The following is a 14,860-nucleotide window of genomic DNA, read 5'->3' on the forward strand; positions in this document are numbered from 1 at the left end:
CACGCCAACACCATACACATACAGCGAACACAACAAGGGTCTCACGCACACAGAAAGACACATGCAGATACGCAATAAGGTAGGTCTTCGTACGCGACTCCATCCTCCCTCCCTTCCTCAACTACTGGTCCGCTCGCATCCTTTACGCACCAGATCGAAAGTTGTCGTACATGGGCTCGCCACAATTTTGCCGTCCCTATTGGATCTTCTTGTTTTTTTTTTCTGATTTCGGTTGCTTCTCTCATCTTCCCTCCCACCCTATCCGATAAGTCTGGCCGCACCATCTCTCTCTCTCTCTATCTGTAGTCAGCCCTCTGTCTACTTGCCGATGCTGTCGTGCCTAACGGGTTAAACTTTCCTCTTCTTGTTCTTCGACGCCGTACTCCTCAGTGTTTTGTCGTTCCTCTGCCCAGGAGCATTGTGAGTCTGCCTAATACACGTACATCGGTGGGTGAGTGTGCCCGCACTCCCTCTCCTCTCGCCATCCTCTTTCTCAGTTTTTTTCCCGGCTAATCCATCCTGTTTGGTTTCGCCTTCTCGTTGTGTCCTATACGGCTTAAATCGTGTTTCATGCGTTTGTGCTGCTTCTTACCTTCGCTTGTCTCTGATGGAGCCCACTGTTCTCTGCTGGCCTGTTCATGGGACCCCCTTCCTCAGTCCTTCGCCGCTGCTGCATGATCATGACTGTGTGCATGTGTGTGTGTGTGTGTCTGTTGATCTCTGTGCTGAAGCTGTGGCGAAGTACTTGTATGTGTGGTGGATGTGCGCGTGTGGTTGTTCTTCGTGGGTGTGGGTCTTGGGCTTTTTTTTTGTGTGTGGGGGGGGGGGGGGCTCTTCTTTTCTTCTCAAACGACGAACTAAACACAAACCGCAAACTATCGCCGAAGTGCTGGTGTCGACACATTGTAAACCATAATGGCGCATAATATACATTTATGTTCTACACGCTCCCCCGCATCTGTGTGCTCTTCCTCCTCCTCCTTTGGCTTTGTCGTCTCTGTGCTTTTCTCTTCCTCGCCAACTCTGTTCACCACAGCCAACCGCCTCTCTCTTTCTCTGCCTGTCCATCCCCACTTTGTATTTTTTCAGTTTTGCGTTTCGGGGGGGGGGGGTGAATAGCTCATCGACCAAGGAAGATAGACGATTCAAAGGCAGCAGAGGACAAGAGACAACGAGCAAGTTTCCTTCGCAAGCGCCGAGCTGTTGATACGCGCAAGAGCAACAGAAAACATTCAGCACCCAGACGCACACAGGCACATGCGCACCGAACTTCAGGTGATACAGCCACGTGGCGGCAGGCAACCAGATGCTCTTGAGATAAGCCTTTACGTGGAATTGGGGAGGGCTCATAGATGAGAGGGAGTGAGGGGGAGTGCAGATTCCACCCCCTTCCTCGTCCTCCTTCTGCCTTTCTCATTCGCCAGTGGAAATTGCAGGCCACCAAGCGATAACCACCCGAGATCGCGAAGCACACACACCCACCCACATCCATAAGCCTAAAAGGCAATATATGCTCAAAACGTCTCTCTCCGTTGGCTTTCGTTTCTTCTTCCACGTAGAGACGTCAAACGCACGAGAACAGTGGAAAGAGCGGAAACGAAAGTCAAACAACAACAAAAAAAAAACAACGAACGAACGAATGAACGAATGAATGACAACAACACCGAGAAAACACACGTAATGTCCCTGCAGTTTCTCACCCACCGCCCTTCATTCCCCACACTCACACGCTCTCGCGCAGGCTCCAGGCTTTGCTTGTTTGTTTGCCGTCGCGTGCCTCTGTGTGTGTGTGTGTGTGTGTGTGTGTGTGTGTGGGTGGGTGGGTGCTGCCAACACGGAAGAAAAAAAAAAACAAAGGAATTTGTGTCGGTGTGAATCAGATGATATTGTTGCGCCTCTCTTTTCTCTTTTTGCGGACGAGCAACACTGCAGCAGCATCATGCCCTACACCTCCGCTCAACCCCTCCCCCCCCCCCTGCGCGCGCGCGCCTTTCCTCTTGATTCGGGGCTCTCTCCCTCTCCTCCTCCCCTCTTGAAAGAATGAAAAAAAAAAGATGGGTGGCGTTGTTATGTTCCTTTACCCCCCCTCCCCTTTTCTAGCGTGAGCCGTGGCATTGTGCTCTGCCAAAGTACGATGTCGAAGAGACCAACGCGCAGGTGCACGAGGAGAGAAAGAGTGAGAGCGAAACACAAAGGACAACGTGAGCAAGGACATGACTTGGCACCAAACGTTAGGTGTGCAGCCTCACCACAAAGCGTGCTGCTGATCTCTAAGAGTGTGGATTGCACGACAACAAACAAAAAAAACTTCTGCTCTGCTGGTCAAGGGTTTGCGCGAGGCTTTCGTCGTCGTTACCTCTTCCACGTCTCCTCCCTTTCTTTCTCTCGGTCGAATTCTCCGTTTTGCTCTCCCGTTTTTGGGTGGGATTGAGAGAGACGCATTGCATGCGCCAGCAGCGTCAGCGAATGGGATGCAGCGCAGCAACAAACGATTGCGGTTCCTTCCTTTCTCCATCAGCCCCCCCCCCCTCCCGACATCACTGAACTTTGTGAAGGAGGGAATGGGTCTGTCTGTAATGTTTCCCTCCTTCTTTCTGTCTCGGCTTTGGGACGTGTAAATTTGTGTGTGTGTGTGTGTGTGTGTGTGTGTGTGGGTGTGTCTTCACGGTTAAGCATCTCTCTTTCTTTCTTTCTCTCTCCTTTTTCTACTTTGGCGCCTTTGTCGTGATAAGTTGCATCGCCGCTCCTCTTCGCCCTCTGCCTTCCTGCGGTCATCTCCACCTCTGTCGTCGTTCTCTCTGTCTCTCGATTTGACTTTGCCAGCGCCGTCCCCGGCTTCGTAGAATCTGCCGTGGTGCAGTGGCTCATGTCGCTGAAAAGACGAAGAAGAGAAAAAAAGAAGCACACGCAATACGAACAAAACCATCAGAGAGGCCAGCAGGCACACGAAACGGAAGAAGGTAAATCGAATTCTTCAAGAGGCAGGCGACGCGAAAAGCCGAAACGCTGCTTTGGAGAAGGCTCGTGTGAGTGTACATTTTAATGTTGTCACTTTGCTTCAGTTTCCCCTAACCTTATTATGAGCACCCGCTGATTTGCTTCGAAGCTCCGTTAAGAGGAGCAGCACATGAGAAGGATGCGGTGCATCTCCATGTACATCACGCGCACCTGCAAACTTTTGGACATCTAGAGAAACGCAGCCACACATCATTCATAGACCCGTGCACCTCTGCGTGGAACTGTTTTCTCGTTTGACGTTCTTATTTTGCATGGATCTTCCATGAGGCAGGTCAAACATGAGAGAAACGTAAAGACGATCAAAAGGGGGAGCGTCTCTTGTTCACAGCAGGCACCACATTTGCAAGGCGGAGCACTACTGCGAAGGATGCCGGGAGAAAGAAAAGCGTCGTGCGTTTTGGCCCGGCAAAGATGCGTTGTCGCATGGAGCGATCCGTCGCTGTCACCGAAGAGTGCGAGAGCTGGAGAAGAAACAAGCAAGGACGAGGACCATCGCGGTGGCTTCCTACCGAGTTGGCTGTCGTACAACTCACGTTCTCTTTCCTTTTCGTCAAGGCTTAGCTGGCCTTCTCTCTTCTCCAGCAAGCACACGCACCTTCTCTCTTCTTCTCTGTTCTCTGTCTTCTCTTCCGCCTCCGCATTCACTACCCCTCAACACCCGTTAACACAGCACTTGGGTGCGATGCCACCAAATGCTGCCCAACTGTATCACCACATAAAAGACTATTAGAGGAATTGGCATGAGTATATGTGTATGCGTTTTCGTATATTGTGGAGAAGATGTGCTTTGAAGAGTGAACTCTGTCGACGAACTCTCGCGCTTTCTCTCCCCCCACCCACCTCTTCTTTACTTCCCTCTCTCCTTTCTACGCCAGCAAGTGTGTATGTGTGTTTGTATGTAGAAGTCCCTGTAATGTATGTGTCTCTGTCCGTTGTTCCTCTCCTTTACTGTGGCGCGCTTTTTTTCTCGTAACATGACGGTGCGACGAGATCGGGCGAACCATCGAGTGTTTATTCCTCTCTTTATCCTGTGGAAGTTCCCCACCTTTCTTCTGCCTATCCGTGTCGCTTCAGGGGTTTTTTTTTCCCTTGAGAAAGGGCTCCTCAGTCATCTTCTGGCGCCTTCTCTTTCCCGCTATTTTGACTGTTTGTGTCCTCAGAGTAAATCCTCCTCCCACTCCCATCCATCCCTTTTTCCTGTATCCACCAGGTAAGACAAGGGAAACGAGAGGCACACGGGGCTGCGCACTCTCGTCAGTGCACAAGCACAGCATATACACGTCTATGTGCTTGTATAAAAGACGCACTCCATGCCTGCATGCATGGCTTCGGTGTGTGTGGGTGTGGGTGTGGGTGTGTGTGCGGTTAGACCACACACACACACACCACCACCTAGAAGTCGAGTCGATTGAGCCGACTACGTGGACTCACCCATGCTTTCAGTGTAACTCTCTCCTCTCGCTTTTATCTCTCTTCCCCACCTCCATACTCTTATTGGTACTCTCATGCCGGCGAGGGAGAGAGACTGTTCACCAACCCTTCGTGTTTTCTGTTGCCTTGCCCCTCCTCACCTCTTCTTCGCCCTGCTGAGAAGTCCATCAGGCCGTGGCGTGTTACAGCTTACGAGACGTAGTGCGCGCAAGGTTTCTCCTCTCTTTCTCTCTCTCTCAATTCAATCCCCTTCTCGTGCCCGTCAGTTGTAATGAGTGCGCGTGCAGATCTCATCCTGCATCCCCTAACACCACTGGAACGGCGCGCGGAGCAGTTCAGCAGCCTACACTCCCATCGATAGCCGTTCTCGCTTATCTCACTGCCTCGCTGCACTGTGATCACTAACAGCAACGTGGGAAAATACTCTCTTGTATTTTTTTTTGGTTCTCTGTTCAAGTCTACGTGCGCGTTATTGCACGTATTGTACATGCGGGCCTCAGCAGCGACCCGCACCGCTGGCAAAGATGTCTGGCCTCAGCACAGCTCGGTAGCGGCGGTGAAGAAAGTGCCGAAGGCGGCGCCTACCGGCGGCGTCGCTGGGCAATCGATAAAAACACGGAGCATGCGAGCCAAGGCTGTCGTGCGGCACGTGGCTCAACTACCGGCGTTCGTGGCCTGGGCACCCACCAACGCGGCAGCGACACCCAGTCTCGTGGGGCAGTATTTGGAGCTTCATGTATCGGAGGTTGCCGCGCAGCTCCACCCGATCCAGCAGGCCGGCAACTATGAGCGGCTTATACTGCTGCTCACCGAGCTACTCCAGAGGGACCTGGCGGCCGGTGTTACGCCGCGTGTAGTGAAGTGCGGCATCCTGGATCTCATGCACGGCTGCGTCGCTGCGATCGCCAAGGGGGAATTTGGTATTTACGAAAATCAGCGGAGCAACGAACGAGAACATCGCATCGCAGCGGTGGTGGCAAGCCTACAGTCCACCCAAAGCCCTGGGATGATGTGCGGCAGCACCTCCAAGTCGGAGCGACAATGTAATGATGCTGCCGCGGTGCCGATCAACAGCCTTCTCCCTCCCCTCATTGACCAGCCGGCGAAGTTGTGGAGTGATACACGCGATGGTACCAAGGAAAATGCTACGGAGGACGTGCGCGCTGCTACCGCAATGGAGATGTGGGAGAACTACACGGCAACAGCCCACGCAACCACATGGGCGGAAGATACGATGGGGATGCCGAGAGCTGCGGCCACCGCAGCGACAATCTCCTCGGGTGCCTCTTCCACGAACGCCACGCACTCGTTTACTCCAGTCGTCGCAGCTGCAACGCCGTCACTCGTGCCGCTCTCCGCACCGGTAGTGACGCTGCGCTCATTTCCAGGGGCGCTCTGTGCGCTTATTGAACGCTGCACAGCTACGCCACTCGTGTGTCTCACTCTGAGTGACCAGCAGTGTCAGGTGGCCGCCGTAAGGGACCTGCTGCGCGCGCTGCTGACGATCATGCAGAGTATCGATCCCAACAGCGTTTCTACAACGAACTGCGAAACCACACTCGTCTCTCACAGCTCGTCATCCGGCCAACATACACAAGTCGCCGCGACGGTGGCACTTGACCTTCAGGCTCTGCGTCTGGCCGCTCTGAAGGGTGTTTCACAGGTGCTATCCACCTACCTGGACGGCGCTGACGGCACCGCGCAAGCGCCGGAGAGTGCGCCGCGTCATAGGCAGCAGCCGGGGATGGCGCAGTCGACGAAGGAGTCGGAAGCATTGACGGCGGGGCTTGACAGCCTGGATATCTTATCCGTCTTTGAGGATGTTACACACCAGTGGGCACATGCGCTCACAGCGCTCGCAACGGATAAGGGGTTCATTAGTGACTCAGCAGGGGTGGGGGGAGGTGTGGATGTCGCGCCAAGGGGAGATCGCTTTGTTGCAGTGGGATCTCCACCAGGACATCGTAGCTGTGAAGATGGAAATGGTGCTGCTGCTCAGCTTCACTGGGTGCTCCGTGTCACCTACCAGATCATTGCCGCTGAGCAGCTGGAGACAAGGTGCGCCACCTCACTGGCCACGCGGCGCGCACGTTTACTACCCCCGCTGCTTGTCCCTTTGGCACTCCGTACGCTATCACTAATCTCCACCGTCAACCCTCTCGCCTGCCGCACTGCATCGTACGCGCAGTCGTGTGTTGACGTGTTGTGGGGCGCATCGCTTCTGGCGCCAGGTGAATCTGCACGTCAGCTCATGTACGGCTCAATGGGCGATTCGGGCCTCGCCGGAGCCTCGAGCGACAGCTACGAAGGTGGGGCGGGGATCAGCAGAGGCGCAGGTGCGAGCCCCCCAGCCATGGACCTCTTCCTTACCCTTCTCCACCAGTTCAACGAGGGCCACAGTGCCGCGCACTGCGAGCTGCGCAACAACCTTGTGTGCCTCCTCGCATCCCTCCTACGCTACGACATCCAGCGTGTGGAAGACGCGCTCGTCGCGCGTCGTGGCGCTCAGGATAGCATCCGACGAACGGCGTTGGAGTCACTCAGCTACCCCTCCACCTCCCCACCTTCAGTCGAGGCTCACGACACGCCGCTCACACTCAACGTCGCCACAGTGGAGGCTATCAACGCCGTGGCGGCGCTGCTGTTTGAGATAACCTGTGGGACCGAACTCACGACGACTACGCACTCGGCCACCACCACAGCCGCAGCGGCATTTCAGTCCTCCGGCGTTGATAGCGGCGAATCTGTTCCAGTGACGCTGCTCTCCCTCGACGCCGCGCGCCGGCACGCGTTGCGCTTTCAATCTATCGTCACCTCTGTGGCACGACGTCGCGAAATGCTCGACTTCAAGATCTACGGCTGGCAGCTTCTCGCTGCTCACTGCGACTGGCAGCTTGCACACCTCACCTATCGCGAGTATATTCGCTACCACGACCCCGCCGCCCCCGCGGTGGACACGGCGCCGGACTCGCACCACCAATGTGTCAGCCCTGTCGAACAGGTCATAGGGGAAGACAACTACGACGGAGCCGTCACAGCGGCCCTCTGCGGCATTTGCCTCTCGCAGGTTGGCTTCCTGGATGTCCTGATTATGTACGTTGACACGCGCACCGACGAGGTGGCCGTGGTAGCGTGGACACAAGAAGAGCTTCTGCAGCTGGAGGTGGAGGCCTGGCAGCTTCTCACATCCATGATCCTCTTTGCGCAGCACCTGGACACGAAATCCGGTGGACAGCAGCCGCGCTGTCATGGCCGGTACAACCGCAAGCTGTCTGTGGCACAGCAGCAGCAGCGAGAGGGTAGTCCCTTGCTGAGCGGGTCGGTGGAAGCTGTTGAGAAGCGCCACTTTGGCGAAGACGCGGAGCACGGTGATAGGGATATGGACAGCGTAGACGCCACCAAGTCAGGCATCCTGTACGGGGCCGGCAAGCACTTCATCGCTGCCGGTGGTCTCCAGGTGACACTTCGTTATTTGCACACCGCGCCACCCGAGGCAGAGGCGGTGAAGCGGTGGGCCCTCATCACTTTGGCTGCTGTCGCGCGGACGAGCAGCACCGACGAGGCACACGGGGGCTCAGGCAGCTACACAATCCAGGAGCTGACTCCCGTGCAGAGGGCCTTGGCGCAGCATGCCCCGTCGCTTATCCCATTTCTCGTAAAACTCATCCGGCAGGTCGATGTTTACGTCGACACCTCTGGGGTACCAGCAGCGTTGCCTCCTCTGATATCTTCCATCGCCGCGCCGGGGTCTGCGACGACTCCGCAGCACTCGTTGGGACACCGTTCTGTGCGTGAGAACAACGGCACTGACGTGACGGCAGCAACGCCGACTTACGATGGGGTATGTTGGAATTGGCTGCCGCAATCCGTCGCCCACATGACACTCGCCGCCTGGTCTCTGCTTCGCTGCATCGGGGATGTCTTGCTGGCAGAGGCAGGGAGTGTTCGAGGACTGGCACTCTCAATAATTAACGAGGATAGTATCGAAGAGGGTGACCCCTGCAACGAAGACGAAGATGCGGCAACACACGAGCCGCACACCGCCATGTCCGTAGACGCAACCTCTGGAACTGCCAGCGCGAGGGGGCGTCAATGCGTCAGGAGCGACAGAGCTTCGGGGCGGAGCCGCTCGTTAGAAGAACGGCAGCCGCACGACGAGGTGGACTTACCTATCTCCATCATGTCATCCTCTGGATCTTCAATGGGTTCGCTGGTGGAGAACGGCGACAACGCAGTCGTGAGTGGCCACGGTTGCCCGGCAGCGCGCTCGCCCAACCACGTCTCAGCCCCGTCGCACACGCGTGCGCTCTCGTGCAGCGCGCACTCTCCCGTATTGCGCATTCCGAACCTTTTTGCGGAACAGGGCGGAGTGGATCTTCTCACGTCGTGGCTGCGACATGTCATGCGTCTGTGTTTGCCTGCGCATCCGCCGCAGCAGCAGCAGCGCAGCAGCGCAGGAGTCGTGCCACAGCTCACAATGGAAGAGGTAGCTAGCCTAGAGAACTATGGCAACACCTTCCTGCTCCTACTGGACGTTTTTCGTGCCATCGTGATGGGCTGCAAAGCAAATGAGATGCAGTTCGCTGAATCCGATGGCGTACACGTAATGCTGGACCTGATGGAAGCCTACGCGCTGGCGCATGGTCTCATTGACCAAGCTGCCCGGCACGCGCGTCTGACGGTGGTGGATAGCTTCGGCAGCGCTGCCGTGCAGACGGCAGACCATAAGGAGCAGGAGGGTGTGCTGACCTACGCCACGACGCTGTTGTCTGACCTTTTGGAGAGTTGTCCTCGCGCCATCGACTCCTTTTCCACGTGGCGCAGCAGCCGCATCGCTGTGTCTCCACTCACTCCTGATGTACGCGAGTGCCAACTACCCAGTGACGGCGGAATTGAAGCGGTGCAGCTGCTGCTGTGTCTCTGGGCGTCAGAGATACCAGCACGGGAGTGCGACGGTGCACTGGGAAGCATCGGCACCGCTCTGGCGAGTACGTCTGGTTTAAAGCTCCTCCGGCTGCACCTGAAGCCAGCTGTACGCATGGCGTTGAAGGAAGAGTACGTGTGCCGCCTCTTGCACCGGCACGCCGAGTTGGGGGTGCTGCAGGTTGAAACCATTCGCAAATACTACCTCTACCTGCACTCCGAAGTGGCTCCAGCAACCGCGTCACTAGTGCAGGCGGGGGAAGTGACAGACGCTGCCGTGCTCGCTTACATGGAGGGCCTCATCTCCCGAAGCAGCAGGCGCTCCCCCGTGGCTTTGGAGCAGCAGATCGACCTTCTCCTCTATCATGCACTGGGACTGTGCATAAAAGTGTACGCCTGTTTGTCCACCATCGGGTTTGACTCGCTTCGCACTGCAGAGGCAGAGACACTCACAACACCGTCAATGGGGCTGCGCCTCTCCTCCCTGGAGAGGTCCTTCCTGGTTCAGATTGCCGCGCTGCCAGCATTGTGCGTGGACGAAATCAGCGTGGCCATGGCAGAGGTTTCTCTCGAGCACCAATTCTCGGCTGACGCGGCGGCCTCCAAGAGCAGTGATCCCGGCGCTCACGATGGCAACGATGCGACGACGTGGCGACCAACGACGCCGGATCGGCGAGTGCTGTGCGCCGCGGCGCAAGAGGCTGCTGTTCGTGCCGGAGAGCTCGATCAGCTCATCGAGGTCGGCGCGCAGGTGCAGCACGCTCGAGAGTCACAGCTGTACAACCGCTTCCTTGTTACACAGTTGCGACAGCCAGTGGGGCGGCCGGCGGACGGTCGGCCAGGTGCCGTCAAGGGTTTGTGGAAGACACAACGGCGCCTCTCTGCAACCTGCGGTAGCGGCTTGGGTGGCAGCGGCGACAAGATTGTGTTTTCTGCAGCAGAGCTGGCCGTGCGCCTCTCGACTCGCCTTGCCGCCGAACACCTTCAGCGACAGCAGCTTATCCCCTCCACCGTGCGTGTGACGCAGCAGCTCGGTGGCACGCAAGTCGAAGACTCGGTGGGTGAGGTTCAAAGCAGGGCAAGCCCGCCCAGTAATGCACCCTTTGTGCTGGGCAGCAGTCGCACTCCGTACGCCTCAATCATGGGTTCTGTCAGCGCCGCCACCCATGAGCGACTCCCAGACACTTTGTTCAGCGTCGTGGCGCCGCCGAAGCGTCCATTTGTGTCCTTGCCGCAGCGGCACCAACAGCGGCAGGCAATGATCGCGCGAAGCCTTCGTAAGCTGCCTCAGGATCAGCCCACCTTGCAGAATCCTCACAAGCCGTAGTTCACGCGTCTTGTTTTGTACAGAGAGATGTGACATGGCTAGCGCCTCGCCTGCGTCGGCTCACCGCTGCGAAGCATGAAGAGACCGTGAGTAGGTGTTGAGTAGATGAGAACACCCGCCGTGAAGTATGTGGCACTCGTGGAACGGCTTTAGGCTTCCGCCCGCCCCTCCCCCCCGTCCCCCCCCCCACTCTGCTCGCTAGAACAGAATAGGGGGCGAGTGGCTTCATATTAGTAGTCGGTAAGGGGCCGATCTTCGGCCATCTTTTACCCTTCTCTCCCTCTTGCGCGACCTGCATCGCGCCTTTTACCTTGCCAAAGCTGCACCCCACATTTTTCCCCCAGGACTTCGATGCCCCGCTTCTATGTAGAGCTGCCCTTTCCTGTAATTTTAGAAATCACACGTGTTTGCTTCTGTGGCTTCTGATCGCGTCTTCTCATGGTGTTTCTCTTTTCTGTTTATGTATATTAAAGGGAGTGAGTGAGAGAGAGAGTGTGTGTGTGTGTGTGGGAGGGGGGAGGGCCTCGCCTTGTTGTGGTTTGCTCTCCTGGAACACCTCTCTCTTATTCCAAGCCCTTGTGTCCGTCTACCTCTGTGTGTGCCGCGACGGTTGCACTGATGTTCCATGAAGAAAAACAGCTGCGATGATGCTAAAACCCTTTTTGCGGATGCCGTTGTGCGTCTGATTGAGCGAGAATGTATGTAAGTGTGGTGCCTGTGTGGAGAGGGGGGCGGCGGCGGTCATCGCTCGACAAGCAAATAAGACTGAAGGCATACGCACAGACAACAGCAGCAAATACAATACCCAAAGGAAAGGGGAAGCCCTCGACGAGGTCATTCGACAACATACCTGTGCGGTGGTCTGCAACGCATCTGATCGATGGTTGTCGGGGCAGGAAAGAAAAAAGGCACGCGGAGCCACTTCTCGTCCGCTTCCCCTCACCCCCCCTCGACCTCCTGGCGCACACATAAATGCACGCAGCGCCCAGGCGATACACAGCGCGTTCATGCAAGCTTTTCTTTTGCCGCCTCCCTCTTTCATCGCCAACTCCGGTCTTTCTCTTGTTCGTGCGTGCGCATTACTCTCGTCCGCAGCATTCACCTGTGTCCTTCATCGGCGTGCGTACGTGCCTGTGGGGAAGGGGGGGGAGGAATTCCACAGTACGTTGTTCTTCGACTCATTATTGAGGACATCCCGAAGCGAATGGAAAATGGAGGGGGGAGGGGACACACCCACCTCATTTTATCAGGCTTACTTCGTTTTGCTGGGTTTGTCGCCAGGGCATATCGCTGTCGCCGAGTGACGGAGGACTGTGGTCACCTCACAGTCTAGCACCGAGGACGAGGGGCTGGTATACACCGACAAGTCCCACCACACTCAGGCCTCTACTTCAACGGTGGATCAATCCGTGGCGAAAGAAAGCCCCACGTGCGTTTCTGGTGTTCGTATATCTGCGTCCCCTTTTTCGCTTCTTCGGCTGGTCTTCGCCGTGAGACGTATCCTCTTCGCGAACGCCTGCAGACGGGCAGGACGTAACACACAAACCACAAAAAAAAAGAGAGAAGTGATCCAAGGCGCGGTTTGGGTCGCATCATGAAGCGGCACGGCGTGTGTAACACCAGTGGAGTCGCTCTCACGCGTTATTCCGAGCGGCTGCGCTTTCGGACTACTCACTATGGAAATGGAAACATGGCAACTAGTCACCAGAGTTGCTGTGGACGGCGCCTCGACTTCTACACGGGCCCTGGCAAAGGCTGGTGCTTTACGTCTCTACTTCCAGTGCTCCGAAGGTACTGCAGCGCCTCTTCCTCTTCCACAACTGCTGTTGCGCCCGTACAGGCGCACGGGGAAGACCTATACGTATCTCACTACGCCATCCCGGAAGACGCACATCGCCTCGTCGGCACACCGCAGTTGCTGCCACGCAGCCCAGCAGAGGAGGTTGCGTTTAAAAAAAGCTTGATCAAAAGCTTCCCTCAGGCATGCATACGCAACGTGAGTGTGGTGGCGCACGTGGACCATGGCAAAACGACGCTCGCCGACGCCATGCTTCGTTTCTCAAACCTACTGCCGGCTGACGGGGCCACCGGCACCTTCACGGACCGCCTCCAGGTGGAGAAAGAGCGTGGAATTACCATCAAAGCACAGACATGCAGCGTGCTCCTCACCCTGCGTGAGACGGGCACGCAGTACCTAGTGAATCTGATCGACACTCCAGGACACGTGGACTTTCAGTACGAGGTGTCGCGTAGCCTCCGCGCCTCCGAGGGTGCGGCGCTGCTGGTGGACGTTCGACAAGGCGTAGAGGCACAGACCATGGCACAGTTTTACGCGGCACTTGAACAGAATCTCACAATCTTACCGGTGCTGACGAAGATGGACAGTGTGATGAACGACGCGGAGGTGGAGAAGACGCTGCTGCAGCTGGAGGACAGCACCGGGCTGCTTAGCCGCGAAGCTGTACTGACGAGCGCGAAGAGTAAGCAAGGCATCGAGCAACTCTTCCAGCACATCATTGACAAAGTGCCGCCCCCACGTGGCCGCGCAGGCTTCTCTGACATGAAGCAGCTTCCAATCATGCACGCCGATAGTGCTGAGCGGAAGCAGATGGAAAAAGAGCTGGTGCCGCTGCGCGCTTTGCTATTTGACTGCTGGACTGCCGAGAGCAGTGGTATGACTGACGGGGCCGCATCGGCGCCGGCGAGCGCGGCTACTTCGTTTTCCTCGGTCTCCTCTGGAACGGTCACTGCCTCAGGCGGCCAACCTGTGGCGAGGGAGGGCATCTACGGACTCATTCGTGTCATGGATGGTACCGTCACACCAGGCACTATGGTCACCTTCTGCCACTCCGGGAAGAAGCACGAGGTGCGCGAGGTGGGCATCATCCACCCCACGCTACATCCAACTGCCGCTCTTACTGCTGGTATGGTCGGCTTTGTCTTCTTCCCTGGGCTGACCAAGAGAGACGTTTTCATCGGCGACACCCTCTGTACACTGCCGACACGCAAGCACACAGTAAGGGTGGGGGTGAGCAACATCCCTGCGGCGGAGCTGGGCACTGAACCCACCGCGACCGCAGAGCTGGCGAGCAGCGACTCGTTTGCAGTGGAGCCGATCCCTGGCTTCAAGACAGTGCACCCTGTCGTCTTTGCAGGCTTCTACCCCGACGAAGGCGTCTACATCACGCAGCTGCGCGATGCAGTGGATCTCCTGTGCGTCAATGACCCCTCCGTCACGATGGAGCAGCTGCAGTGCCCAACACTCGGCCCCGGGCTGCAGCTGGGCTTTCTCGGCTTCCTTCACATGCAGGTCTTCAAGGAGCGGCTGCTCATGGAGTTTGGACAGACAGTGCTCGTCACACCGCCGCAGGTGCAGTACATGTACGTGGAGCAGCACTGCGACCCTGGCGACCCGGCGCAACGAAAACCTGTCTCCGTCAGCAACTGGCGGTGGCCGCACGAAGGCGTCGGGGCGTACCTCGAGCCGTTCGTTACCGCAACAGTGCTGACCCCAACCCAGTACTTCAGCGAGATCAACAGCGCTGCGCTCAGTTCCTTTCGAGGCGAGATGCAGGAGATGCGCGTGATCGACGATGCCCGCACCTTGGTGCGGTACCGTATGCCCTTGGCCGACCTCGCTCGCGGCTTCTTCTCGACGGTAAAGAGCAGCTCGCACGGGTACGCCACGCTGGAGTACGATGACCTCACCTACATGGCCGCCGACCTCGTGAAGATGGACATCGTCATCAATAAGGCACGCATCTCCGCACTGTCGACAATTTGCCTGCGCCATGAAGCCAACACGCATGCCCGGCGCATCATCTGCTCTCTCAAGGAGAACCTGCTCCGCTCCTCCGTCGACCTGCCACTGCAGGCGCTGGTGGGGAGCAAGATCATTACCCGCGAGACTGTCAAGGCGTACCGCAAGGATGTCACAGCAAAGATACACGCCGGAGATATTTCACGCAAGCAGAAGAAGTGGAACGACCAGAAGAAGGGCAAGGAACGCATGGCTCGCCGGAGTGTCGGTACCGTGACACTGGACCAAAGCGTGCTCGCGGCCGCCATGGGGGCAACCACTGCACGGTAGGTGGATAAAATCATGAAGGAAGAAACTGCTTGGCATCTCTGCGCATGTCTGCGATGCGCCATGTAGTTGAA

General features: G+C 57.0%; 2 protein-coding genes across 2 annotated transcripts; both read left to right on the forward strand.

The window, feature by feature from the left end:
- Positions 1–5,329: 5,329 nt before the first annotated feature.
- Positions 5,330–10,699, forward strand: LBRM_20_0490 (conserved hypothetical protein; the record flags this gene model as incomplete). Its single annotated transcript, XM_001564286.2, has 1 exon — positions 5,330–10,699. The coding sequence occupies one exon, from the start codon at positions 5,330–5,332 to the stop codon at positions 10,697–10,699; it is 5,370 nt and encodes a 1,789-aa protein (XP_001564336.2).
- A 1,594-nt stretch (positions 10,700–12,293) lies between these two features.
- On the forward strand, positions 12,294–14,789 carry LBRM_20_0500 (putative GTP-binding protein; the record flags this gene model as incomplete). The annotated part of the gene is made up of 1 exon (XM_001564287.1): positions 12,294–14,789. The coding sequence occupies one exon, from the start codon at positions 12,294–12,296 to the stop codon at positions 14,787–14,789; it is 2,496 nt and encodes an 831-aa protein (XP_001564337.1).
- Between the last annotated feature and the right edge of the window lie 71 nt (positions 14,790–14,860).

Source organism: Leishmania braziliensis (genome assembly GCF_000002845.2).
Source record: "Leishmania braziliensis MHOM/BR/75/M2904 contig, possible fusion of chromosomes 20 and 34".
Lineage (NCBI taxonomy): Eukaryota > Euglenozoa > Kinetoplastea > Trypanosomatida > Trypanosomatidae > Leishmania > Leishmania braziliensis.